Genomic DNA, 25,796 nt, shown 5'->3' with positions numbered 1-25,796 from the left:
GCCATTACTTTATTCTACTATTGCTAATCCTCTTACTCTTCCTACTATTACTATTACTCTGCTCCTCCCAACTATTACTATCAGTCCTACTTCCTTTGGAAATCTAAGTAACAAAGTGACCCCTGATGTTGCAGGCAATTAATGAGCCCAGAAGCCACCTGATATATTTAAAAAGTGCAACAGTTATCCTGCCAGTCTCCTAGATTTCTTTGCAAATCAAGTTACAAATAGTATAAATAGTTTCTTGTTTGTTAAATGAGACCAGACTATAGAATACCCAGGACTCGTATGCCTCCCTCCTTCCTAACTCAGTAAAGAACTGACTGAGGAACAAAGGATTAGTTAGAGAAAACAATTTTACTGGGATATTCTCAACATGATGATTTCTATGATGTCAAACATTTGTGATGACAATAAGTAATTGTATTCCTTGGCTCCTTAAGACTCAGAAGAACAAAGACCATGGTTATTAGAATTTAATTTTAATTCCAATTACATTACAGTTCAGACAAAGACCAGGGTGCAGACTAGTGTTTAACAAAAATTCTAAAACATTACAGTTACACAAAAGAAATAAACAGGCTTGTAGGGGTCCAAAAAAGCAGCTTGTTTTATTGCACCTGGGTGAAATATGCCATTTTGGATAGCATAATCCTTATTGCACCACATAAGGAAAGGAGGACAATCTGCATGTCACCATTGTTCAAAAATCCTAACTCATGTGGGCACTGTTAAAAAAAGTTTCCATCTCTAAAATTCAACAAAAAGCTCTTTGTAACTGCCAAAGAAGCCTTAACATGGCTTCCTTACAGTCATGCTTTAACTCCTGATTCACACAGAAATCCACTTTTGTCAAGTTTATTTTCACATGATGCAATATCTGCTAACACCCGAACCATCCAGTGACCTGGTCCACAAGTAAGGCCAGGAAGGACGGAACATTAGGTCTTATTTATACTGATCTTACAACACAGTACCATGGCTACCGTTTCTCCTTTCGTACTTAATGTTCTTGATTTTGGTCATCTACTTCTGGGTACAAGGAAAAATGACAGTGAGAATAAAAACAACCAGAAAAAATCAGTTAGAAAGTAATTCCTTGGCTCTTGTATATATAAAAAAGTTCTCCAGTCACATTAAATGTGGCAGGTAAACTGGAAGTAACTACAGTAACCACATTATAAAAAAGATTGTAAACTCATAGAAAAGATAACTTGTCTAGAGAAATTACAAAATTGATTTTCTTTAAACATTGAGTGTCATACAGAAAAAATTGTAAACCAAAGAAACTAGTTACCCCAATGGGAAGCCCCTTTGTTAAGCAGACATGTGTTATTAAAGTTTAGCTTGTGCTAGTTTGGCCTTCAAGTTTTCTGCAAGTTTGTCCATGAACTCAAAAGTATTCAGGTAGTCAGATCGCTGCACACTAAAGGATGAAGAAAAAACAAAACAAAGTATAAAACGTTCAGTAGGACTTAGTCATAGAGTGATGACACCCCATATCTGAAGGAGGAGGGAAAAAATGCTAGGAACAAATTCACTAAACAATTCTCAGGTTAGACCAATATCTTACACCCTATACCAAGAGAAGGTTAAAAGGGATATATTATTTAGATAAAAAAGAGTGATACCATAACTAAATTAAGGGAAAACAGAATAGTTTACCTGGCAGATCTTTGGAGAAGGGAAGAATTTATAACCAAGCAAGAGAGAGTATTAAAAGATAAAAAATGGGAAAAAAAATCCAATTTAGCCTGTATATATCTTGTTTGTACATTATTGTTTTCATGTTTCTTTCCTTTTTTGGATTGTAATGCTTGATAAGATACATAGTAGGTGCTTAATGTTTATTGACTGATTTTGTGACAAAGATCCTAGAGGAGGTGAGATAAGCCGATCAGATGCCCATTTGTGATTCTCTAGTCAGGACCATAGTAACACTATCAGATACTGACTTATTTCTACCTTAAATCTGAACTTCTTTACCCTTTAGGTCAAATTAATAAAATAGTCTAGCCACAAGTCAGCTAGATGATCATGATGTTGGAGGCTGAGGGACACATCTATTTTGGCTCTTACTCTCTAAGTCTGCCCACCCTTTAAATCACAAATCAGGAAGTTTTCCACCTGTCCCTGGAATCATTGCAGGAATTACATTTCCATCACAAGTAATTGTCCCTGACATGGCAGTGGACTGTGCTTACCCTTGAAAACCAAGTAGGTATTTTCTGAAACAACCTATTTTGTATCTCAATGCAAGAATAAGAGGAATTCAAAAATTCATTATTGTCACAGTCACATGTTTTTTAAGTAAAAGGGGCTTGGTGGTTAGTTGTTCCTACACGGTATTCAAACAATTTCTGGCACTACCTGTTACGGAGTGTGGTTATATTTCTGTTAACTTCCTGAGGAGGAATCATTATGGATCCTGAGGATGGGAGAACATTTCTATCAGCCAGTGAATATAGTTCATGAGCAAGCCATTACTACTTACTGTATATACATTTGACTCCTTAATAGACATTAATGTCAGACCGACAATGAGAAGGCGATATTTAGTGAGATACCCTATTCTGAAGGTGCTTGGAAAATCTTGCAGTTTCCTCATCTGCTAAATGGGAGACTTAATGAAATTGTGTTACGGTCCTTCTCCCTATGATACCAGATATAATTAAGTAGGATTTGGCAAATAGATGTTTTTCAAGTAAATAAATTGCACAAAATACCACCCTCATTTTTTTTCTTTCCAGTTTTTCTTGATTTTATGGACTTTAAAACCATGCCTTTATAGACTACCATCTTGTCTTGGAACTTTTCTCAGGGATTAGAGACTTCCTGCCCTGAAACCTCCTTTCACCCCTATGGAATTCTAAATCATGGTATATCCTTTGGCAAGGACTGCCTCTCCCTTCTCTCACTGGTGAGTTCCTTCTAGACCCACTATTTTTGTAGATGAACCCAGGCTAACCTTCCTGTTCATGACTTTTGGGACTTAAATCATACCCCTAGGAGGGACTTCCTACCACTCCCTATTCCTCCCATCCAACCCCAACATTTTTCAGCTTCTTTTTATGTATTATATTCCTCCATTAGAATACAAGATCCTTGAGAGTAGGGAATATTATTCTTTCAGATCATATTTGGACATTAGCACTTAGCTGGATGCCTGGCACACACAGTAGGCACTTTGTAAATGTTTGCTTCCTTATTAACTTCCACAGTATATTTTTTAGTATAACACCTTATACTCCAGGGCATCTGTGAGCTTATCAAGATGGGTGTCCCCTCCAACAATATAGATTACACCTCATTCCCTGCAACTATTATCTATGAACTTCCATAATTCTACCACAGAGAGTCCACACAATGTGCTGGGGTCCTTCTATCTCTTGTCTAGCATCTTACAGTTTAGTGAATACTTTCACATTCATTATCTCAGTGGATCAATATAATAATCACATGAAGCAAGGAGGGAGGTACTACCTTTACCCCCATCCCCAATTTACAGATTAAAAAACTAAGGCTCTGATTAAATGATTTATCCATATTTGCAAAGGTATAGATAAGAGAACCAGGACTTGGAGTTGTCCTGCCTGTCTATCATATAATAATTAGTAAAATCCCACTGAACATTATTGTTCTGGGTCAAGTTTTGTTTCAGGCAAGGCAGCACTTCCAAATGAGAAAAGAAGGGGAGTTCCCACTTACTTGGGTAAACCTTTAATACAGGCAGCTAAATCCTTGGTCATGAAGCCAGATTCAATGGTCTCAATACAAACTTCTTCCAAAATTGTTGCAAATGTACCCAGCTCCTTATTGTCATCCAGCTTAGCACGGTGAGCTAACCCTCTGGTCCAGGCAAAAATGGAGGCTAGGTAAGAAAAGAATAAGGTTTGGTAATAGAAGGGCTTAGATGTAGTATAAATTCATGGATGTCCAGAGTATTTCCCAGAAAAAATTAAATGCCAACTTTTAAAAACGTTCATGAGGGGTAGTTGGATAATCCAGTGGATAAAGTACCAGGGCTGAAATTAGGAGGACCTAGGTTCGAATCTGGCCTCAGATGTTTCTTTCCTCTGTGACTCTGGGAAATTGCTTAGCCTTGGAACCAATAATTAATATTTATTCTAAGACAAAAGGTAAGGGTTTTTTTTAAAAAGCCTTATTACTTTTGTGAAGAGAGATAAACCCACAAAGAATTCAACTTAAATTTTCAAATAGATTTTTATATGAGGTTTCAATTTTGTTCTTAAAACCCTTACCTTTGGTCTTAGAATTGAGACTAAGTGTCATTTCCAAGGCAGAAGAATGGTCATGGCTAGGCAATTAGGGTTATGTGATTCGTCACACAGCTAGGAAGTGTCTGAGGTTACATTTGAACCCAGATCTTCCCCTGAGCCATGTAAGCTGCCCCCTGGTTTCTTTTCTCTTTAAGAGGTTCATCTGGAACATGGTATCAATAACAGTCCATTTTCCACTCTGGGGTATTTAGGAATGCTGGACATTCAGGGTATATACTAAGCCAGCAGGGATTAGCCACTCTTCTTTATATTGTCCATATCTGTTCCCTTTCTTTAGGCTACAATTTCTTTTCTGAGAGTTGCCCTTGAAACTAGAATGGAAGAATATATCCATGTGGCATTTAAATGCTTATCCTTCATACTCCCTTCTACTAAGGAGAAGCAGGACAGTTAATAATCCTTTTGGCACATATATGTATGGCTGTGTACATGTACATATATGTTACCACAGAAACATGAACAATGAACTAATGTCAAGAGAATAAGACAATGGCTAAAAGAACTCTTATGACCTGGGACCAATCCAAAGGTGATTATAAAGTAACATTTAAAAGTCAGGGATATGTTGACAACTTTGTACAGGGAATCTAGAAACAAAAAAAGGATCCATTTTCAGTTGTAAGATCAGAGCCAAAAATAGATCTGGTCAAAAATAGAACACAGGGCATCTTACCAATGGGATTGGTGGAAGTCTCTTGCCCTTTCTGGTACATGCGGTAGTGACGAGTTACTGTTCCATGGGCAGCCTCTGCCTCCACTGTCTTGCCATCTGGGCAGATTAGCACGCTAGTCATCATTCCCAGAGATCCATAGCCTGCAAGTGATAAAGCACTGGGTGTCAAGTTCATCTGAAAACAGCATCACTAAACTGTGGTAGAAAAGGGAAGGGAGGAAAGGGAGAGAGGTAGGGTAGGGATATAAAAAGACCAAAACAAATAATTGCCCTTGCCATGCTAGTGATATTCATAGACATACTATGGCTTATGGGACCATCACTAGGGATAGCTATTTAAGTAAAGCAAAAGTTAAAATGATCAAGAATTGTATTCCTTCAGTGGCATAGAATTGTCTAAACTGAGAACCTAGTTAACAAGAATAATTAATTAAAATATAGACCTATAAGATAGAAAACATTGTTAATAATACCTTTATTTAAGCCAATATAACCAATTCCCCCTCATGTCCAAGAGATCGTATAGCATAGTAGACAGAGAACTAGAAGTCATGAAATCTTGGTTGCAGTCCTGACTCTTACACATCCTAGCTCTGTGATTCCAAGGAATAAGCCTCTTAACTTTAGTTCTCTTCTATCTTGGTTCCTTCTGTGACTTTGGGTAATTCACTTCATCTCAATGGGTCTCAGTTTCTTTTTTTGGAAGACAAGGGCACTGATTGCTTCTAGGTAGAGGTATTGTAGTGGTGTAATTGGGCCAAAAGGCACATAATGTTTAGTAACTTTTTGTATATAATTCCAAACTGCTTTCCAGAGTGGTTGCACTCATTCACAGGTCTACCAACAGTACATCAATGTGCCTGTTTACCCACAGTTTCTCCATGATTTATCATTTTCCTTTTTTTTTGTCATAATTGCCACTGATAAGTGTGGGATAGAATCTAGAAACTGCTTTAATTGGCATTTTTCTAATATTAATGATTTGGAACATTTCTTCATTTGGCTATAGATACTTGGAAGTAAAGACTTTTATTCAGAGAAAGTTGCTACATAGATTTTTTTCCCCCAGTTAATTATTTCCCTGAAATTTTAGCTTTATACTGTACTATAGCCAATAAAATTTAATCAAAGAATAAATATGAGCATTGGACTAGATGATCTCTAAGGACTCTTCCAGTTTTAAATTCATGATCCTATTGCCTGCATCTTTTGATTTCAAGTAGCAGTTACTATTGGCACAACACTTTACTACACATTTTAAATGAGGTATATGATACCTTTACACAGAAATAGCCAGCCCTTCTCCTCTCTGCATATCATATTGCACTACTAGACACCATTTCTTCTAATGTAAAGCTATTACATCATTTGGAGTTGTGTTCTAAAGTAAATTTGTATTATTGCTGGGACAACTTTTTAATGGCACTGTAGACTTTCACCTTCCACATGCTTCTGACACACTTTTTACTTAGATATTACCCAACTTGCCATAATTATGCAATTATTGCTTCAAGTAAACATATTAATTATATTCTAAGATTCTACTTTTGAGGATCCAACATGACTCTTAGTATTAAGCAGAGATGGTGGATGAATAGATGCAGTTGTTTGAAAAGTCAAATGAAAGGTTCGTGGCAGGTCCAAAGATTACCTTCAAAGAGAAAGGCTACAACCCCTCTAATCCTGGTTTATTTAGCAGTGTGAGGCTATTTTTTTTTTAACAAAATAAACTCTAAGGGTGTCTTTTGGGGCAAAGGGGTAGCAGTTTGGATACCTGGTCTCTAAGGTCTCTAAAATGTTTTCCATTACTGCCTTAGGGCATCTGTCAAGGAGAGGTAACTCTGGGATAAATAGAACAAACAGTTCAGTGACTTTTCTCAAATAATTCCATTCTTGTTTACCAGAATAATTTGTCCAATTCATGGCCCCACTGAAAACTTATCGGTATTTGTCTTCCTGAAGCAATTTGGTAAAAAAGTAACAATGAAAGCAGTTGGTTTAATTTCTATTTCTCTTGTTAATAGTGATTTTCTGATGCCCTTTGATCACTCATCTGTTAGAGAATGGACCATATGACCATAGATTTAGATCTGGAAGGAACCTTAAAGAGCAAATATTCTAACCTTCTCATTTTATGGATGGGAAAGCAGGCAAGGAGAAGTTATTATTTACCAAAGATAATAATAAAGGTGCCAGAGATTGAACCTGGCCCAAGTCAATGTTCCAAATCTAGTTCCCTTTCCACTCTTTCATTCTGACTCTATGGCTCTTGGTCTTATGTACATATGTCTATTTCCAATTTTTATTATAGATATCAAGCTTTTTATCAGAGATATTTGAACCAAAGGCACTTTTTCTTATTTGACAGTTTCCCTCCTTATTCTATTAGAAAAAAAATTTAAACCCTTACCTTATGCCTCGAAATTAATAGGCAGAAGAATGGTAAGGGGCTAGGAAACTGTGACAACTTATGCAGGGTCACACAGCTAGGAAGTGTCTGAGACCATATTTGAATGCAGGACTTCCCAACCAGCTGCCTCTTCCTTCCTTATTCCAGCTACATTTTGTTTTGAGTAAGTTTAAATTTTTATGCATTAGATTATGCAAATATGTTCTCTTTTATGACGACCACTCTCCCTTGTTTAAGAAATAAACCCATACATAATTTTGAAAGGTATCATTTTCTATTCTCTATTCTTAAAATAATGACATGATTAAAAATATTTAGTTATTTACTTGGAGCTTATGATGGTACATAATATATTTGTCTAAACTTTCTGCCAAATTGCTTTCTAGTTTTCTCTGTGGTTGTCAGTAGGGAGTTTTCCTCCTTAATGACCTTAGGTTTATGGTATGCTGGACTATTGTAATGAACTATTTCTGAGTCTTATTGACCCAGTCAATTCCACTGCTAACAATGGGAGGTGAAATTACTTCTATTTGCAAGCCTTCCTGAGCACTTGGGATCTACTTATTTCAGTTTTTTTCCTTCTTTATCAGTATATGACCAGGGAGTGATTGGTACAATTATCTCAAACTTCTCTGAATATAAGTAATTAGAGGGTTAGCTAAAACTTATATGACATTTATTTCCCAAATAATAACTTTTTGCTGTATTTTGAACCTTAGATTATTATTATTATAACATTATTAAATTTACTATTCCATATACTGTTTAAATCACTACTAATCTTTATTAAGTCACTTTCTTAAATCACTACTCAAAGGACTATTTGAAGGAAATATATCTTTATCTTTTTTATTTTAAAACCCTAACCTTCTGTCTTGAAATCAATACTGCATATTAGCTTCAAGGCAGAAGAGCAGTAAGGACTAGGCAGTTGGAGTTAAGTAACTTGCCCAGGGTCACATAGTTAGGCAGTATCTGAGGCCAGATTTCAACCCAGAATCTTCCATTTCTAGGTCTGGCTCTCAATCCACTGAACCACCTAGTTGCCCATGGAGTATGTCTTTACTAGAGAACAACTGATTATTAAATAAAATGTTTTTATGCAAACTCATTTCTCCCCTCACAAAAGATGCCCAATGATCTTTCTAATTTTCCTGCCATTCAATATGGACTGGTATTGAGGACCAAGCCATAACTAAGAGTTACTGTGATTAGAAAAAACTCAATGGGGGATATAGGGTGACTTATACTATGACTTATTACAGAAGTGTCAGATACATAGCCTTTAGGTCAAATGGATCCCACAATATTCCTGAGCCTAAGCCTGAACCATATTAAAATATAATTGGAAATTATTTAACAAAATAAATAAAAATACAATAAAACAGTTACATTTTAAAAATGAATCAATATGTAATTTGCAGAGTTCTTTAGGTACAGATTAACATCCAGATCTTGTGGCAGCAGTTTAGGCTATAGACTGTCTATGGATATATCCCTGTGAAGGTTTAGCAGGAGGCAGACCTTGGGAGGAAGAGGCTGTGATAAAGAAAGCCTCTCTAATGAGGTCTCAGGGATCAACATAAGGGGAAGAGCGCCAGCTGGAATATATTTTAGTACCTTATCTTTTTTCAAGAGACCTTTGGTGAATTTTGCTTTCTAGTTGCATCACTGATAAATGCCTAACTGATAAAAAGAAAATTATATTATCTCCTGGTTAAAAGCAAAGCACATTGAAGGCACTAAAGAGTGAGTGAGTGAGAGAGAGAGACAGAGAGAGAGAGAGCATAAAAGATTCTATTCTTTCTAAGTATCTGAGAGCATCTGGAACTGAAAAACAAAAACAACCTTTTAGTACCATAAAACAAGGCGGATTTGAGTTTTCTTTGATTTGCTCTCCATTATTGGTACTAAACTTGTGACATCTTAACTGTTGAGGTGCTTGCTTGCTGGCCTTTCTGTGAATATGAATGTTCTTTCCCCACTTAACCCTTAGGTCTTAAAGCTAAACTTGAAATGAATTTTTTTTTGTCCCAATGAACCTATTGAGATTATTCATGAAGTGGACCATCAGGCACCAGTGTTTGGCTGAAATGCTTCCACGTCTATGCCCCCTGTCACTAGCTGGTTGTGCTACTAACTCAGCAGCAAGCTAGCCAACCAAAACAATATAACCACCAGTTAAAACCAATCAGTGAACTGGAATAATACTGTTTGGAGGCTTGGTAGAAAGAGCGTGACTGAACCACCTCCTCCTTCATTCAGTTCATGACTCTTTGGGGAGCCTATTAACACACAATTCCTCCATCGCCCCAAAATTATTTATTCCATTGCACTATGCTTGTCCATGCTAGTCAGAGGCTCCTTACCTTGTGCAATGGAGTCAGACTGCACATCACCATCATAGTTCTTACAGGCCCAGACAAAGCCTCCCTCTGATTTCAAAGCTTGGGCTACCATGTCATCAATGAGTCTGTGTTCATACCAGATCTTCTTGGCTTCAAATTTGGATTTGTAGTGCCTAGGGAATGAGAAGAACAATACACAGAAGACCAAATTACAAGTCTGAGGGAGGTCTCTGTGTCTTGCTCTGAGAGAAAACTGAAGGAGACTCCAAAGTAAAAAAAAAATGTCTTACCACTGCTATCTAATATTTTAGTTATAAAACTAAATAGTATTTCTGAGTTGGATCATCCTGAGATCAGTCCTACTCTTGTATGATGCCCAATGATCTGAATTTTCCCAGGGTATTCTATTTTGGCAACATGTCAGCAATGAAAGTATTGACAGTATTGATAAAATATCACTGTGTAAGCAGTTTCTAGTAAAACCCGATCTCAATGACAAAGGAAAAAGACATCAAGTCATTATAAAATGTTAACACACACCCAGTTTCTCTATAAGTATTATATATGAACTCCATTGATTTTTATAGTTAGGGAAGACCTTGATTCCAGCTCACTATAACCCCTTTCCTCCTCAATAAAGTGGGAATAATAAAATCTATTCTGCCACCATCATAGGGTGATCTAGAAGATTGAATGAAAAATCCATTCATTCCTCTAACATGCATTTACTAAGGCCTGCTACATCCTAAGTATTGTTCAAGGTGCTGGAGATGTGGAAACAAAAATGAGATAATTCTTCCTCTCCAGGAAAAGCTTACTTTCTATCAAGGGAAACAACACATATACCTAGAAAGCAAATATAATGCACAAAGCAATTTTGGAGAATATTAGCATCCCCGAATTACTGTGGGGTAGGAAGATCTGGATAGATCTTGCAAAAGAGACAGCAGCTAGGAATCCTAAAAGGCAAAGGTGTAGAGGGAGAGGAACCCAGTATGAGAGACAGACAGCCTGGAGTTAGACTGTTATGTGCTAGAAACAGTGAGGTCAGACTGGAGAATGTGGAAAGAACAACAATACACAACAAGACTTTGAAAAGTAGGCTGGAGTTATATATAGATTTGTCAAATGATACCTTCTCCCATATGGGAAGGGATGGGAGGGAAAGAGATACCTGGGAACTTTAACAATGCATAAAATTTTTAAAAAGCTATAAAAAGGGATATGGCTGGGGAGGTAGACTCTAAATGAATATCCTAATGCAAACACCAACAACATGGAAATGGGTTCTGATCAAGGATACATGTAATACCCAGTGGAATTGCGAGTCGGCTATGGGAGGGGGTGGGGAGAGGAGGGAGGACTAGAATATGATTTTTGTAACCAAGGAATAATGTTTGAAATTGGCCAAATAAAATTTAAAAAATTAAAATAAAATAAAAAGCTATAAAAAAAGTCCAGTTAAAAATATTGATTATTGAATGATTTTTCTAGGAGATGAGTGACAAGGGAATGAGTTATGGGTGATGTTCATATGAAAGGAAAGAAGGGAAACAGATGGAACGAGAAGTTGAGATTGAATCAGCAAAAGTTGTCAGCTAATCTGATATTGGGGTAAGGAGTGAGAGATTCAGGGATAACTGAGGTTGTGAAACTGGGTGATGGCAAGGATGGTAGGGTCCTTGACAGTGGCTAAAACATTAGACACCTGGAGTCAGGAGGTCCTAGGTTCAAGTATGACCTCAGTTACTTCCTAGCTGTGTGACCCAGGGCAAGTCACTTAACTCCAATTGCTAGAGCTCTTGCCATTCTTCTGTCTTGGAAGTGATGCTAAGACAGCAAGTAAGGGTTTTAAAAAAAAAATAGATGTTTTGATTTTAAGGTAGCTTTAATAATAAAAGTAACTTGAATCCATTCAAATCTCAGCTTTGAAATTTTGGATTTCACTTGGTTCTTCCTTCTCTCATTTCTTGTATTCAATCATTAAAGTCCTATTGATTTTTACCTCTGAAAAATATCTTCTCCAACCTTCCTTCTTTCTAACCACTGCATTCATGCTCATTACCACCTGCTGCTAGACAACTGTAATAGATTCCTAGCAGGAATTCCCACTAATTCATTTTACATGCTGCTGCCAGAATAACATTTTTTTCTTTGCATGGATCTAATTATATTATGTTACTGTTTAAATATCTTCAGTGGTTCTTTACCACCTGACACAATCTTCTTTGCCTGACATTTTAGGACTCCATAATCTGGTATCACTCTAACTTTCAGTTTTCTTTCCTATCGTCTCCTGCATGCTCCAAGTTTTATCAAAGCGGTCTCCTCTTTGCCTCACAAACACACCTTGTACCCTCTTATGTCATTTTAACATATTATGTCTTATGTGACCTATTATGCCACATTATTTTCTTATGCCTGGTATGTCCTTCCTCTCTTGACTCTTAATTCTATTAGACTCCTACCCAATATTTAAAGCTCAACTTGAAAGTCAACTAGAATCCTGGGCTTGGAATAAGAAAAGACCTGAATTCAAATCTTTCCATAGATACTAGTTGGGTGATACTGGGCATGTCACTTAGCCACAATCTTGGTTTCCTCATCTGTAAAATGGGATTAATTTTAATTAATTAATTTTAAGCACCTGCCTCACAGAGTATTATGAGGATTCAAATGAGTTAATATTTGTAAAGTGCTTTGCAAACGTTAAAGCTCTATTCAGTAGTATAATTATTCAATAAAAGCCTTATTGAAACCCCATTTTTTCCTAACCTCACATAACTCATTGTTTTGCAATCCTCTAATGCATTTATCTGTGTTTGTTTCTTATCCCCTACCAGCCAGAGCTCAGAAAGAACAAGGATTGTGTTTTATTGAAACTTGGTAACTCCCTGACTGCAAGCAAGTAGTTACTTCATAAACATTTGATGAATGTTGTTACTGTTGAATCTTTAAATGACAGTGGACGACGTCACTGTATTTTCCCCAAGGCAATACAATATAAAGATAAAATTCTCTGCAAAAGGCACTGACTTATAAAAACAAAAATAAAATTGCACTTATTACGTGTCATATATTTTCTGAAAGATGTCTTTAAAACGTCCATCGTATTTCTTCAGAATAGTGTTTTTTGTACTCATATACAGAGGCCAGCCTTTAGTCAGCGCCATTTGGAAAGAACTGTGTGCAAAATCCATGATTGACTGGTCAAGATTGTACATTCCCATAGCAACACCACCACAATCTGTGGAGAGAAAGAATGAGAGGCAGAGGTGAATGAATGAGAGCAGTTTAAATGAGGCTTGGCTATTTTAGTGGCCCTGTTAAAAGCTCCCCATCCCTCCCAAATACCAGTTCTTGATGATCTGGCCACTGGCTTTCTCCAGCCAGACTTGTGAGCTGAATAAAGCTTTCTGGCTATGGCACCGCATTATAAAGTACACTGTAGGAAGAAAGCCAGTATTATACCAAACAGAATTTTCATTTCAGTTTTTAGAGAACACCATTTTAAACAACTGAGAAGATTTATGCGAAATGTCCTACTGACCCTGGAGTAGACAAAGAAATTGCACACAGAAATGAAAACATACTGTCATACTCTCTAATCTTCACTTTTTCAGGTGTACTAAGCAAAATGGATTTAATGGAATTCCTCTCTTACAAGGCTATTGTGAGATTCAAATGAAAATGTAGTAATTTAAATTTTTGAGAGATAGCATTTCTTAATTTTAAAATAATTTATTGCTTGATGACTTAAGACATCTTAACTGTGGTCAAATAACTCTCTTGACTAATCATAAGACAAATGGAAACTCTTGGCCCAGATACCTGTATGTATTTTGGGAAATTCATTATTTAGTTCCTTCCTTGAACATCCCCAAACATCTCTAATTATCAGTTAGGTAAGAAATGGTCGATCAGACCTCAGTCCTTCCCCAAAATGACAGGTAAAGTTTTGCAAGTATGCCAATAAAATACCATTGTAGAACTTTCTAGTTACCAAAAGGCCACATTCCTCAAGACAAAGAGAATGCAAAAATCTATGGACTGAAAGGAGTCAGTTCCAAGTTTTGGCTCAATAATTTCCCCTAATATATAGGAATTGATTTGGGGCATTTATAATCCAAGACCCTGATGTAAAAATAAAAATTATATAAAAAATAAAAATTATATTTTAAAAAATCATATATGTGTGTGCGTATGTCAGTTATTAAGTAACCATAGATAGAAGACTGAACAGGTTAGGAGGGAATAGATAATCCAGTTTTAGAATCAATTGGGACCGAGTCAGTTGTGGCTTCCTACTGCCTCTGTTTGACTTCTAAAGCCCTATACAAGGTGGCCCCAATCTACCTTTCAGCTTACTGGTCATTACTCCTTCCCCTTAGACTCTTGATATTTTCCCAAACAGGCCTTCTTTTTCTTCCTTACCTATTATAGTTCTACCTCTATACCATTTCACCAGCCATCATCCATCCTTGGAATGTACTTTCTTCTTATCTAGGCTTCAGAATTCCTCTCCTTTCAAGGTTTGATTCAAGCACCATCTTTTATCTGAAACCTTTCCTGCTTGCCCTTCCCCACTCACTTCTAATGCCCTCCCCTTCCCTTTCAAATTACTTTTTGTTTAATTTCAGTAGATTAATAGCATTTGGGGGATGTACTATAGTTGTATTTATTGACTTTATATTTATGCTATACATATTATATAAGTATTGAAGGATTGTAAAGACTAACAGCTTTGAAAAACTTAAGAACTCTGATCAACACAATGACCAACCATGATTCCAAAGGAGTGATGATGAAGCCTACTACCTACCTCCTGACAGAGAGGTGATGGACTCCCAGTAAAGGATGAGACATATATTTTTGGATATGAGCAACACAGAAAAATATTTCTTGATTATGCATATTTACAAAACAAAAGTTTTGCTTTTATATTCTTTTCCAATGGGGGGAAGGTAATGAAATAAAATTCAATTTTAATTTGATTAAAAATTCAATTGCTGATTGAAAAGATTAAATTTATTTTTTAAAAGAAAGTAAGTTCAATGTAAATAGGAACTGGTTATTCTTTGTACTTGTATCTCTAGTACCTAGAATAGTAAGTATCTAGGACATAGAAGTTGTATCACATATTGATTCATATTGTATCACACATTATATAATCAGTGATAGAGTCAATACCAACCTTAATTTTAAAAAATTATTACCTTTCATTTAAGAACCAAGTATTAGTTCCAAGGAAGAAGAGCAATAAGGGCTAGGCAATTGGGATTAAGTCCCTTAACTGTAATATTTTTTTTTAAGCAATTGTCATGGGGCAGCTAGGTAGCACACTGGATAGAGCACCAGAACTAGAGCCAGAAGAACGTGAGTTCAAAATCTGGCCTCAGACATTTCCCAGCTGGGTGACCCTGGTTAAGTCATTTAACCCCGAAGACCTAGCCCTTTGCTGTTCTTCTATCTTAGAACTGTGTCAAGGAAGTTCATTCCCTCCCCCTCCTGAGTAGCTTGACCTGTCCATCAACATCCTCACATAACACAGTTACACCAGATTTGCATCCCTGTATGTGCTGTACGTCAATAAAAGTCAAGGCTTTGGGCTTGAAGGGGTAGAAACGAGAAGAGAATAAAGAAAGAACATGAGAAGAGAGGAGTCAAGGGGAAAGAGGAAGAGACTTGCAGGCTAGGCACCTCGTGGTCAGGTTTAGGGGAATGATGAGATTTAAACTATGATTGTCTACCCTTTCTAATAAACTTTTAAAAAATATACATCCAAGTAGAAATAGTAATTCAATTCTTACAGAACTACTACTAAGACATAAGGTAAGAGTTTTAAAAAATAATATATAAGTAACATTACTTTCCATTGAGGTATTATACCCACCTTCAAAATTATGGATCAAGTAAGTCACTGTTTTGCTCCCATCACGAGGTGTATAGCTTATCTCCACTTTTCCAGGCCCAGGGACTACAAAGTCAGTTGCTCTGTACTATTTAAAAGAGAAGACAGGCCTGAGAGAATTTAATTCAACAAGCCTAAATTAAAATACTATAATTTGCCAATTTTTGAGAAATTAGAATGGAATACAAAGTGGGTAGGATCTTTATGTTCCTTAAGTCTAATGTCATCACTTTATAGATAAACTGAGACCTGGAGAGATCACCTAATCAAAAGCTCGCTGGTGGCTACACTACAAAGATACCAATATTTTTTGGGCACTTACACTGAAAAAAACACTATCCAGTATTGTGAAGGGTATGGAGAAGTATTAGATATGGTCCCTGCTCTCAAGAAGCTTACAGTCTGTTTAAGAGATACGATATTGTTGCTGCTCATGCTTCATTTTCATTTCTTTTTTAAACTTTGACCTTTTGTCTTAGAATCAATATTGCATCTTGGTTCCAAGGCAGAAGAGTGGTAAGGGCTGAGTGATGTGGATTAAGTCATGGATGTCAGGCATCATAAAAAACCTCCCATATCTGTTTATTAAGGTGTGAAACAACCTATTATGGGGCCTCTTTCTTGGTAATTTCAGTGATAATGAAAAATCAAGTGTTAGAGGATTGCCAGTCTGCTAAGGACATTAACTAAATACTACCCTATACAGAGTAATCCTGAGTTAATGGATTTTGCTAATATTTGTTCTTACATTTCTCCAGTGGAAAAACGGAGGCAGAAGAACTTGGCTCAAGTTAAAACATGCTTTAAGTCATCCTTGACTTTAATCTGCCATTTGCCATCTGACCATTAATAAGTAAATTGGTCTCCTTCATGATTAAGTTCTAAGAATGTCCTTCATCTACAAAGATACAGCCTAACTTGTCCCGTGTAGCAATACTCTGCTCTGATTCCATCCCTACCTATCTTGTCTGATGCCACTTGTGAGCAACAACCCACCCCTACCTTTCCCATAATGGGTCAGGATTAAAAAGCCAAGCCAAGCCATAGTCATGGAACAGAGTGAAGCTAATCTATCTTACCCAGGATTGAAAGTCAGGAAGCAGGCCCCTTTGGCACAGCTCTTCACCTAGCCCATTGTTCATTAAGAAATATTTTTTTTTGCTGACTGATCTTTAAACCTAATTAAGTCAGCAACCTATGTTATATCAGTCTAAAACTGGTTTTGTCATCGTCTTTTGTTTAGTATGTGGCCTCTATTTAATTTGGCAATGTGCCCATTCTTACAGAAAGGACAACAATGAAAGTACTTCTAAGTAGGAAATTATGCCTTAAAAAGAGCTTTTTAAACTCTTGGATAATTTATTCAAGGAGAGAACATTAAAAAAAATTTTTTTTTTTAATATTAACTTGATAAAAGAAGAAAGGAAAGGAAAAACCTATTTGGGGAAGAGCAGGCTGAAAAGTTAAGACTATGTGAGTGTGAATGTAAATCCACCTAAGAGATCCCAATTTTCTCCTTCATTTGTATTTAGGAAATTGTGATGGATATAACAGAAAAGTATAAAACAGAAAGATAAGCAGATATGCTGTACTTTTGGTGGGTGCTTCTAAAGACAAAGAGACTTGGCAAAAATGAGATTATACTAAAGTACTTACTTGATCCCCATAAGCATGACGGCCTATAACGATTGGTTTGACCCACCCATTCACAAGTCGGGGGATGTTTTTGCAGATGATGGCTTCCCTGAAAACGGTACCACCCAGGATATTTCGGATGGTTCCATTGGGTGATTTCCACATTTGCTTCAATTTGAATTCTTCAACTCTCTTCTCATCAGGGGTGATGGTAGCACACTTGATACCCACATTATATTTCTTAATAGCTTCTGCAGCATCAATGGTGACCTGGTCATCTGTTTCATCACGATGCTCTATCCCTAAATCATAGCTTGAGACAGAAGGGCAAGGGGAGAAGATGCAAGATAGAAATTTCAGAGGAACCCTTGAATTATTGATGGTAATTCAGTTCAACAAGCATGTACTACAAGCACTTACAATAATACAAGATATTGCTAAGAGCTAGGCAAAAGAAAAAAAATGAACATAAACAGTACCTATCCTTTAGGATCCTCCTTGTGAGGAGGCAATTCCTACTTAGAAAATGAAAGAGATATATATTCACTTTGCATTTAGATCCAACTAAGTATGACACCTATCAGGCTGTAATGTCAGTAACAAACTGAGAAAACACTAGTTTTTTTGATTAGGCTCTGTGGTAATGAGAAGCAATTAAGGGAATTTTAAAAAAGATTTACTTTTTTTTACCATTTATATACAGACAGTAAAAAGAATCTCAGGCAAAATTGAAATATAATAACCATTAAATACTTTCAATACTATTTTAATTTTTTTAAATAGTAGAGAAAAAGGTAGGCCATATTGGCAGTCATGAGAATTATCCATGGGGCAGCAATTGCCAGATGTACAGATCTCTCAATCAACTAAAGCCCATGACCTTTTCCCTAGTTCTTGAGTAATTTCCCTTTATTCTAGAGACTGCTGTGAAGGTTTACTACTGGATTTGTAACTGCCAAGACTTCTGCATATGTGGAGTTGCACAGCCTGTACTATACCCACCCATTGAGTCTTGGGTTTATTTCTCATTTAAAAGCCAATGAGTGGGTATTCTGCTCAAAATACCAAAAGATGGCCAGGCAAAGCAATTCTTAAGAGAGGACGAGGATTATAAACTACAGGGGAGCTACCTAAAGTAAAGGAAATCAATACTGAAGATCCTGAACAACTTGGAAGATTTATGAGAAAGAACACTATCCACATTTAGAGGAAGAACTGTGGGAGTAGAAACGCCGAAGAAAAACAACTGCTTGAATACATGGGTTAAAGGGGTATGGCTGGAAATGTAGACTCTAAATGATCACCCTAGTGCAAATATCAACAACATGGAAATAGGTTCTGATCAAGGATATATATAAAACCCAGAGGAATTGCACATTGGCTATGGGAAGGGGTGAGAGAGGGGAAGGAAAGAATATGATTCTTGTAACCAAGGAATAATGTTCTAAATTGACTAATAAATAAAATTTTCAAAAAGAGAAAAACTAAAAGTAAAATAAAATATCAATCTCTAAAAAATAAATTAACTAAATAAAATTTTCAAAATTTAAAAAATTTAAAAAAGAAATCAGTACTGAAGACAGATTCACTTTTCTCTTCAAGGAAATAGTTTTGCAATTATTTCTTTGGCCTCTGGCATATTATTCCAGCTCTCACACACTCCTATCCTTGAATAGCTCAATTGGCCACCTACGTACACGAGACCCTTTTGAGTCATTTTTCAAAGGAAAATATTTTCAGAACCTTTCAAGGTCCTTCCTAGCTCTAAATCTATGATTTGGTGAATGTTGGACAAGAGTAACAACATATCCACTTATATTCTTGAGCTGAAAGCAACCTATTTACAATTTTATCTCATGAATTGATGAAATGTATTCTATTTCAAATATGAACCAAAATCATTTAAAGTTCTGTCAGACGGTTTCATTGTATGTAGAACATCCTTAGAATTTGCTAGAATAGAATCCAGTCTCACCTGAGGCTCTAACCTCCAGCAAGATAGTAGAATTTAAGTATGAAATCAGAAGTCAGTTGATCCCTAAGGTGGTAGTTTTTTAATGACAAAAAAAAAAGTTAAGTTTGATAAAAATCTTTAGGTTGGCAAAAATTCCCAGTCTGAACACACTGACCCACCTTACCCTCGGCTCCCTTCTCACTATGATTGCCTCATACTGTTCTCCATGTCAACTTGGCATAAAACGTTATTGTAGTCCAAAAAAGAAGGTAGTGAAAATGATCATTTGATAAGACAGCCCGGTGCTACAGTGCAATGCTACTGGTAAAATGCCCTTCAGCATATTGGCCAAATCTTCTTTGGAAGATTTATGGAGTCAAAAATGGTGAAGCACACCTATAATCTCTGCTATAGGGAAGGCTGAAGCTGGAAGATTGCTTGAGCTCAGAAATTCCAAGATGAGATACGCCTAAAGTCCATTGGATAACCATACTAACTCCAATACCAATAGGATGAGCTCCTGAAAAAGCAGGGGGCTACCAGGACACCTAAGAAAGGGCAATCTGGCTACATAGTAAACAAACAAGAAAAATCAAAGGTCCTCTGTTAATCATTGGAGGATTAGGCCCTTGGGTGCCTGGCTGATATACTTCCAGCCCACATAAGAGAGGGGAGACAGCTTCAAAAAATAAACAACAAGAAATAATTATTTGAAGAAACAAAATCAACAGGCAAAGGAAAAAATATTTATGTGTAGTAAATATATTAAGGAGTTCCTCCTGAAATTACACATGAAAGAGAATTTATTAAATGACTTTTTGCTTTGTTTTGAAACCCTTACTTTCCATGTTGGAATCAATTCTGTGCATTGGTTCCAAGGCAGAAGAGTGGTAAGGGCTAGGCAATGGGGGTCAAGTGACTTGCCCAGGGTCACACAGCTGGAAGTGTCTGAGGCCACATTTGAACCTAGGACCTCCCATCTCTAGGCCTGGTTCTCAATCCACTGAGCCACCCAGCTGCCCCCTATTAAATATCTTTTAAAGCTATTAGGAGTAGTTGTTTAAAAAACAACCTGATACCCTATATGATTAGCCTGGATCTATGAGCATTTGCTTATTTTTCATGGTTACAATTAAAAAACTATTAGTATTTTACAAAATGGTAGACATAACAGTGTCCACCTGCAGAATCTGAGTAAAACATGCACACAAAGGAAAATCAAATGGGTCCCCAAGAGCCTTTTTGATTAGATTAAAATCAAATTTAAGACTAATTATTACTTGACTGAAATAATGTGTTTTACTATGCCCTGAGGGGGAAAAAAGATGTCTATTGCTCCACAAGTATTTATTAAATGTCTGCTCTGTACTGTTCTAGGAACATACAAAGTTTAGATAAGCCTGGAATTTGCCTTAATGGTCCTTATAGTCTAGGAGAGGGAATCAAATAGCCATAATACACAAGCACACAAGACAGGTACAAAGTGCTATGTGAAGTCCAGGGAGGTCATTATATTGGGGGCCAGAGCGAAGGGAAGAACAGAAATTAGTGAAGGTTTCTTATAGGTGACAGGATGATCTTTTAAAGAATGCAGAAGGATTTAAAATGTGTATGAGGGTGGGCAGTGAGCAGGAAGACATTCCAGATTCAGAGAAGAGGTCAGGAGGTGGCAAAGTATAGGGTTTAATCTCATTTCTTCATGATGATTTAGGTGGGAGCTTAGACTATGTGGCATTGCTCATTGTCACTGTCAGTTACAAGATAGTATAAAATAGAAAGGGGGCAAGAAAGGAAAGTAAAAATAAATTTTACTGGGAATCACAGTAGTGACCAAAAATGCTGCTAATGAAAGACAAAATATCTTTCAAAAATACACTTCAGAGCCAGCTAGGTACCTCAGTGAATAGAGCCAGTCCTGAAGTTGGGAGGACTTGAGTTCAAATCTAGCCTCAGATACTTCCTAGCCATGTGACCCTGGTCAAGACACTTAACCCCAATTGCCTACCCCTTACCACTCTTCCACCTTAGAACCAATACTTAGTATCAGTTTTAAGTCAGAAGGTAAGGGCTTAAAATGAAATACATTTGACTTTATTGTTTCATTTGCTGTCTAATTATCCCCTATGGGAATAAAAGAAGCAAAGATTTCCATTATTTCTTAAACGAGATAAATCATCCCAACTAAAGCTACTTATTTTCCAAAAACATCACATATTAACAGAGTTCTAGAAGGAGCTAATAATTGTTTTCCTTTCATATAATTTCTGAACTATTATCCCCATTTTTATAATGCAACCAAGAACTCTCCAGAGGAGTTTTCCATTCTCATGCTGAGGTCACATTTCCAATGAAGCTTGAGATCTGTCCACATTTACCCCAGCAGGAAAAGCAAAAACAAAAACATAATAAAACTTTCCATCAGAATTTTAGACAGCAATCCTAGAAGAGAAATTCTGTCCTAATACAGGAAACATTTAGTTGTGCATCCTCTGAGTCTGTCACTCACAGGAAAAAAGTAATTAATTACCTGTGCAGATCCAAATTCACATATGGGAAAATTAGTTTTTGCTTAATCAGGTCCCAAATGACTCGAGTCATCTCATCTCCTTGCATTTCCACCACAGAACCTCCATTGATTTTTTGGGACATGTTGCCTTTAATATACCTTTAAAAAGGAAAGAATAAGCAATTTTGAAGATAAATTTCATTACAAAATAAAAAAAGACAAAAATAAATTGTATTTTTTAATCAGAGACCAACTCAAAATGACATTTAAAAAATTAAAATTATTGTAAATATAACATTATTTTGTTGAGCACAGTACAGAAAAACAAATAGTGCTGGGATTGAAGTAAAGATCTGGTTTCAAATCTTGTCTCTAATAATTATTAGATTGTTACATATCTACATATGCATATACGTACATACATATATACACATTGCTTATGTTTGTAAATGATGTTTCCTACACAGATGAAGTCATAGATATAGACTGTAAAACAAAATCACCATCAAGTTGAAAAGGTATATGACTATCACTTAAAATAGTCAGGCCTGAAAAAAAGTCTTTGAACAAGATTTTTATGGTTCTGGGAATCACAGATTTATAGATAGGTCTTTAGAGGTCATCTATTTCACCACTTCCCAGATGAGGAAGCCAACTAAGGTCCAAAGATAAATTATGACTTGCCTAACATTACCCGACAAGGAGCAAGAGACTTCAAAACTAGTACTGGGTCCATTGTTGCTTTTTTCAAAAGAAAGTCAACTGCCACTCCCACAGATACAGAATACATTTCTCAAGTCATCTGTTTTCTGGGGAAGTATTTAGATGACTGGTTAGAGAGCCTAACATTCTTAAAAGCCCGATTCAGATCAGGAACCAGGATAAAAATAAGGAACTGAATTAAACAATGCAATTAAATAAACCACTAAACAAAGAAGAAATAGATTTACAGTCAGTATAAGATGGTGGGGTGGAATAGGGGGAAGTGTTAAACTTAAAAGCTGGTTTACTTGTTTTCTTATGAGTTGGTCTTAGATGGCAATGGTCCACTTCTGTTCAGAATCCTCTATATCTAAAAGTCACTTCTAATAATAAGTACTAGCAATATTTTTTTAATTAATTTTCCATTTTACATGTTCTTTCTTGAAAATTAAAATAAATTATAGATTATCAGCACTCTCACTCAAGCATATTTAAAGGACCATGTTCTTTGACCCAATATTTATTGCACAACAATAGTGACTTGGCAATTTTTCTTAACCAAATATAGTTAATAATAAGGTAAAATTGCCAGTTATCCAGGTATTAAATTCATTGTTTCCTTCTCGGTAAAAATAGTAATCTCTCTGTCTGTCTGTCTGTCTCTCTCTCTCATTCTGAGAAAGTAATCTTTCTCCATTCCATTCATGCTAGATTGAAACATTTCAGATTTCTTTAAAATTTGGTATAGAGCATAGAGAGCTGGTTTCAGTCAGGAAGAACTGGTTTCAAGTTCTGTCTCTCAAAAATATTGACTCTGAGAACTTCTTGATGCTCATTCTAGGAAACATCAAGACTATAAATTGCAGAGAAGCTATCTATAGTGATAGAGGGAGCTTTCTCTATCTGGCAAGTATTCTAGATTCTATCCCTATATTTTATATTACTTTCTCCTCAAACTTTGGGTACTTTTATTTTATTTTCTATTTTATTATAATTATTATTTTTTTTTTTAAAAAAAACTAGGGTTAATATCAATCCTAAAACAGAAAAGTGGTAAGGGCTAGGCAACTGGGGTTAAGTGACTTGCCCAAGGTCACATAGCTAGCCAGTATCTGAGGCCAGATTTGAGGACCTCCCATCCCTAAACTTTCTAAGTCACCTACCAGTTCCTTAAAAATAGTTTATATCTTCAAATTACTTTACATCTATTTAGAGGCATAAGTGATCCCATTAGAGCAGTCCCTTCCAGAATTCCTCTCAGTTTCATATCTCTTCCCCACTATCTGGATAAGGCCTCTCTTCTAAACCCCACAAACTAGCTCATGAAATCTTAAAGCAGATAAATTCCAATCTTGTGGCACACCCCAGCAGTTTCATTAAAAAACAAAACAAACAAAAAAAAAACCAAGCTGGAATTACAAAGTAGTTTTGAGAGAAGAGTCACTATGATTGCTATCCCCCCTTCATGCTGTTTTCAGAAAGGGAAATTTGCAATTTATGCAATCACTTGGTGCAACTGTCAATGTTTCAAGATAAAAAACTGTCTATTTTATGAAGCAAATTTAGGCAAAAAAGAGACAGGAACTACTAGACCTGTGATTTGACTGGCAAGAGGAACTGCTGATGGAAGAAATTTCTTCTGCCTATACAGGTCAGCCTTCTCTTCAATTCCTATTCTGTATGGAGGTATAGGCCATGAGCAATGAATAGTCAACAGGGATCAGAAAATGGCTTTGAGGCTAGTTTTCTATTCTTTAATATTACCCGCCTCTCAGGCAAAACAACCAGGGTGGCAAAAATACACTGAAAAAAACTGATTGCTGAGGTGCTCATTTACTTCCACCACACCACCGCCCCGCCCTTCAGCAATCATTATCTAAAGAACTCATAGCCAGAAGATTAGCCACTTTTTTTTTCGTCACCGCTTCTCTACTAAGGAATGGCAAGGGCTTTATCTCATTATTTGAAGTAACAGCCTTCACACCAATGGTATCACCGGGTTGGGGGTGTAGCAGGGAGAACTGAAGATCAGTGATTAAATGGAGACCCCTGGTTTCAAACCTCTCTGTGACCATGGTACCCTCCAGCCTCAAGTTCCACATTTGTAAAATGGAAGAACTCTGATACGAGTGGGGAGGATCAAATGGGATAAAGCCCTTTGCAAAACTTTGAAAGTGCAAGTATAAGGCAACTGAGTCAGTACCCTAGTTCCGGTAGATCCAGATTTATCCCCTAATCCCCCTCTCCCACCAGCACAAGATTAAAAACAAAATCACTCACTTCTGGGGGAAAAGGAGCACAAAAACCAAAAAATGAAATAGTAATGAAGATTACAGACCAGCTCAAAAGACCCTCGTTAAGATCGAGTTAAGTAGCTGTGTGGGTCAGCTAGCTGTAGATGGTTTAAAGTCAAGCTTCATCTGAGGGCAAAGGGCACTTTTGGCTCTCCCGAAGCACTTTTCAGTTAAAGGTTGGAGAGCACGATTGTCTCTTCGTGTATTCTCGTGTCCACGGGCGGGTCCCCGTGCGTATCTATAAGTAGCGGGCGTTCTGGCACTTGGGGGGCGGGGGGGGGGGGCGGGTGAGGGAATGTTGGTCAGCGGTCCAGTGAGCTCCGAATGCGTCCCCCGCGTGCAAATGTCTCCCATCTGACCATCATTAGTTTTTCTTTGAATTCCTCACACAGTAGGCACTTGATATAGTGCCTCGCACATAGTAGGCGCTAAATAAATGCTTGCTGCCTGCCTTACAGTTGCAAGGAAGAACTGCTAGGAGAGCACTAGATCAAGGTCGGATTCCCGGACACACTCGCCCCGCCCCCTCCCTTCGCCTGGAGAGCCTAAAGACCTTTAAACTGGAGAGGCCTGCGAGCAGAGGGATAAAGCTAGGAGGGGAGGGGGCTGAGTTGGAGGGGGAGGGGCGGAATGGCAGAGTGTCGGCTTCCCGGCTCCGCCCAGAGCAAAGCGAAACCCCCTCTATCATCGCATCCAACCCTCTAAGCCGCAGGAAACCAGTGCCACAACTGACGCCCCGTTACCTTCCGTCGGACGATCCCGCAGTCTAGACGAGGAGGGCCAAGGAAAGAAAGAGACGAAGAGTCAAGAAGCTCGGAGGCTGCAGGATAAAGCTTCAGCTACCGCCCGTCCAAACGTCGAGGTGGAGACTGGCAAGCAGCTCCCTCGGCCCCTCCCCCCAGGCTTTCTCCCCTCCCTCCCCCTCAGCCCGCCCCTCTCAGCCCACCCCGTCTCCCCGCCCAATCCGGTTTATTCAAATCCGGGGGCGCGGCGGAGCCAGTGCCCGGTTTACGGTCTGGAAGCGCGCGAGGCGGGGACTGGGGCGGGGAAAGGGGAGGGAAT

At 37.4% G+C, this 25,796-nt stretch overlaps 2 protein-coding genes across 3 annotated transcripts in view; one reads left to right on the top strand and one right to left on the bottom strand.

The window, feature by feature from the left end:
- Positions 1-12,802, top strand: part of LOC103094375 (shugoshin 2-like) — a 54,881-nt gene extending 42,079 nt beyond the window's left edge. Inside the window, exon 8 of the mRNA XM_056806995.1 lies at positions 12,576-12,802. Coding sequence (XP_056662973.1) covers positions 12,576-12,622 — 47 coding nt within the window. The 3' untranslated portion in view covers positions 12,623-12,802. The remainder of the gene's footprint in view (positions 1-12,575) is intronic.
- IDH1 (isocitrate dehydrogenase (NADP(+)) 1) lies at positions 467-25,613 on the bottom strand. Of its 2 annotated transcripts, none has more exons than XM_001365455.5 (9): positions 25,478-25,613; positions 21,760-21,897; positions 17,300-17,591; positions 15,626-15,731; positions 12,802-12,979; positions 9,754-9,905; positions 4,975-5,115; positions 3,709-3,871; positions 467-1,426 (listed from the first exon to the last, which is right to left on the bottom strand). In XM_001365455.5, the coding sequence occupies exons 2-9, from the start codon at positions 21,879-21,881 to the stop codon at positions 1,336-1,338; spliced, it is 1,245 nt and encodes a 414-aa protein (XP_001365492.1). In that variant the 5' UTR covers positions 21,882-21,897; positions 25,478-25,613; the 3' UTR covers positions 467-1,335. The 2 variants fall into 2 exon arrangements, with proteins under 2 accessions (XP_001365492.1, XP_056662974.1); XM_056806996.1 differs by lacking the exon at positions 25,478-25,613 and adding an exon at positions 24,721-24,893.
- Between the last annotated feature and the right edge of the window lie 183 nt (positions 25,614-25,796).

This window comes from Monodelphis domestica, chromosome 8, assembly GCF_027887165.1.
Source record: "Monodelphis domestica isolate mMonDom1 chromosome 8, mMonDom1.pri, whole genome shotgun sequence".
NCBI lineage: Eukaryota > Metazoa > Chordata > Mammalia > Didelphimorphia > Didelphidae > Monodelphis > Monodelphis domestica.
Note: the sequence above shows the minus strand (reverse complement) of the source record. Positions and strands in the feature narration are given on the sequence as shown.

Coding starts and splice junctions, on each gene's coding strand:
- IDH1 (XM_001365455.5), bottom strand. CDS start 21,881: ATGTCCCAAAAAATCAATGGAGGTTCTGTGGTGGAAATGCAAGGAGAT. Junction 5,116..9,753: donor GTCTGACTCCATTGCACAAG/GTAAGGAGCCTC, acceptor TATCACTTGCAG/GCTATGGATCTCTGGGAATG. Junction 1,427..3,708: donor TGTATTAAAGGTTTACCCAA/GTAAGTGGGAAC, acceptor TTCATCCTTTAG/TGTGCAGCGATCTGACTACC.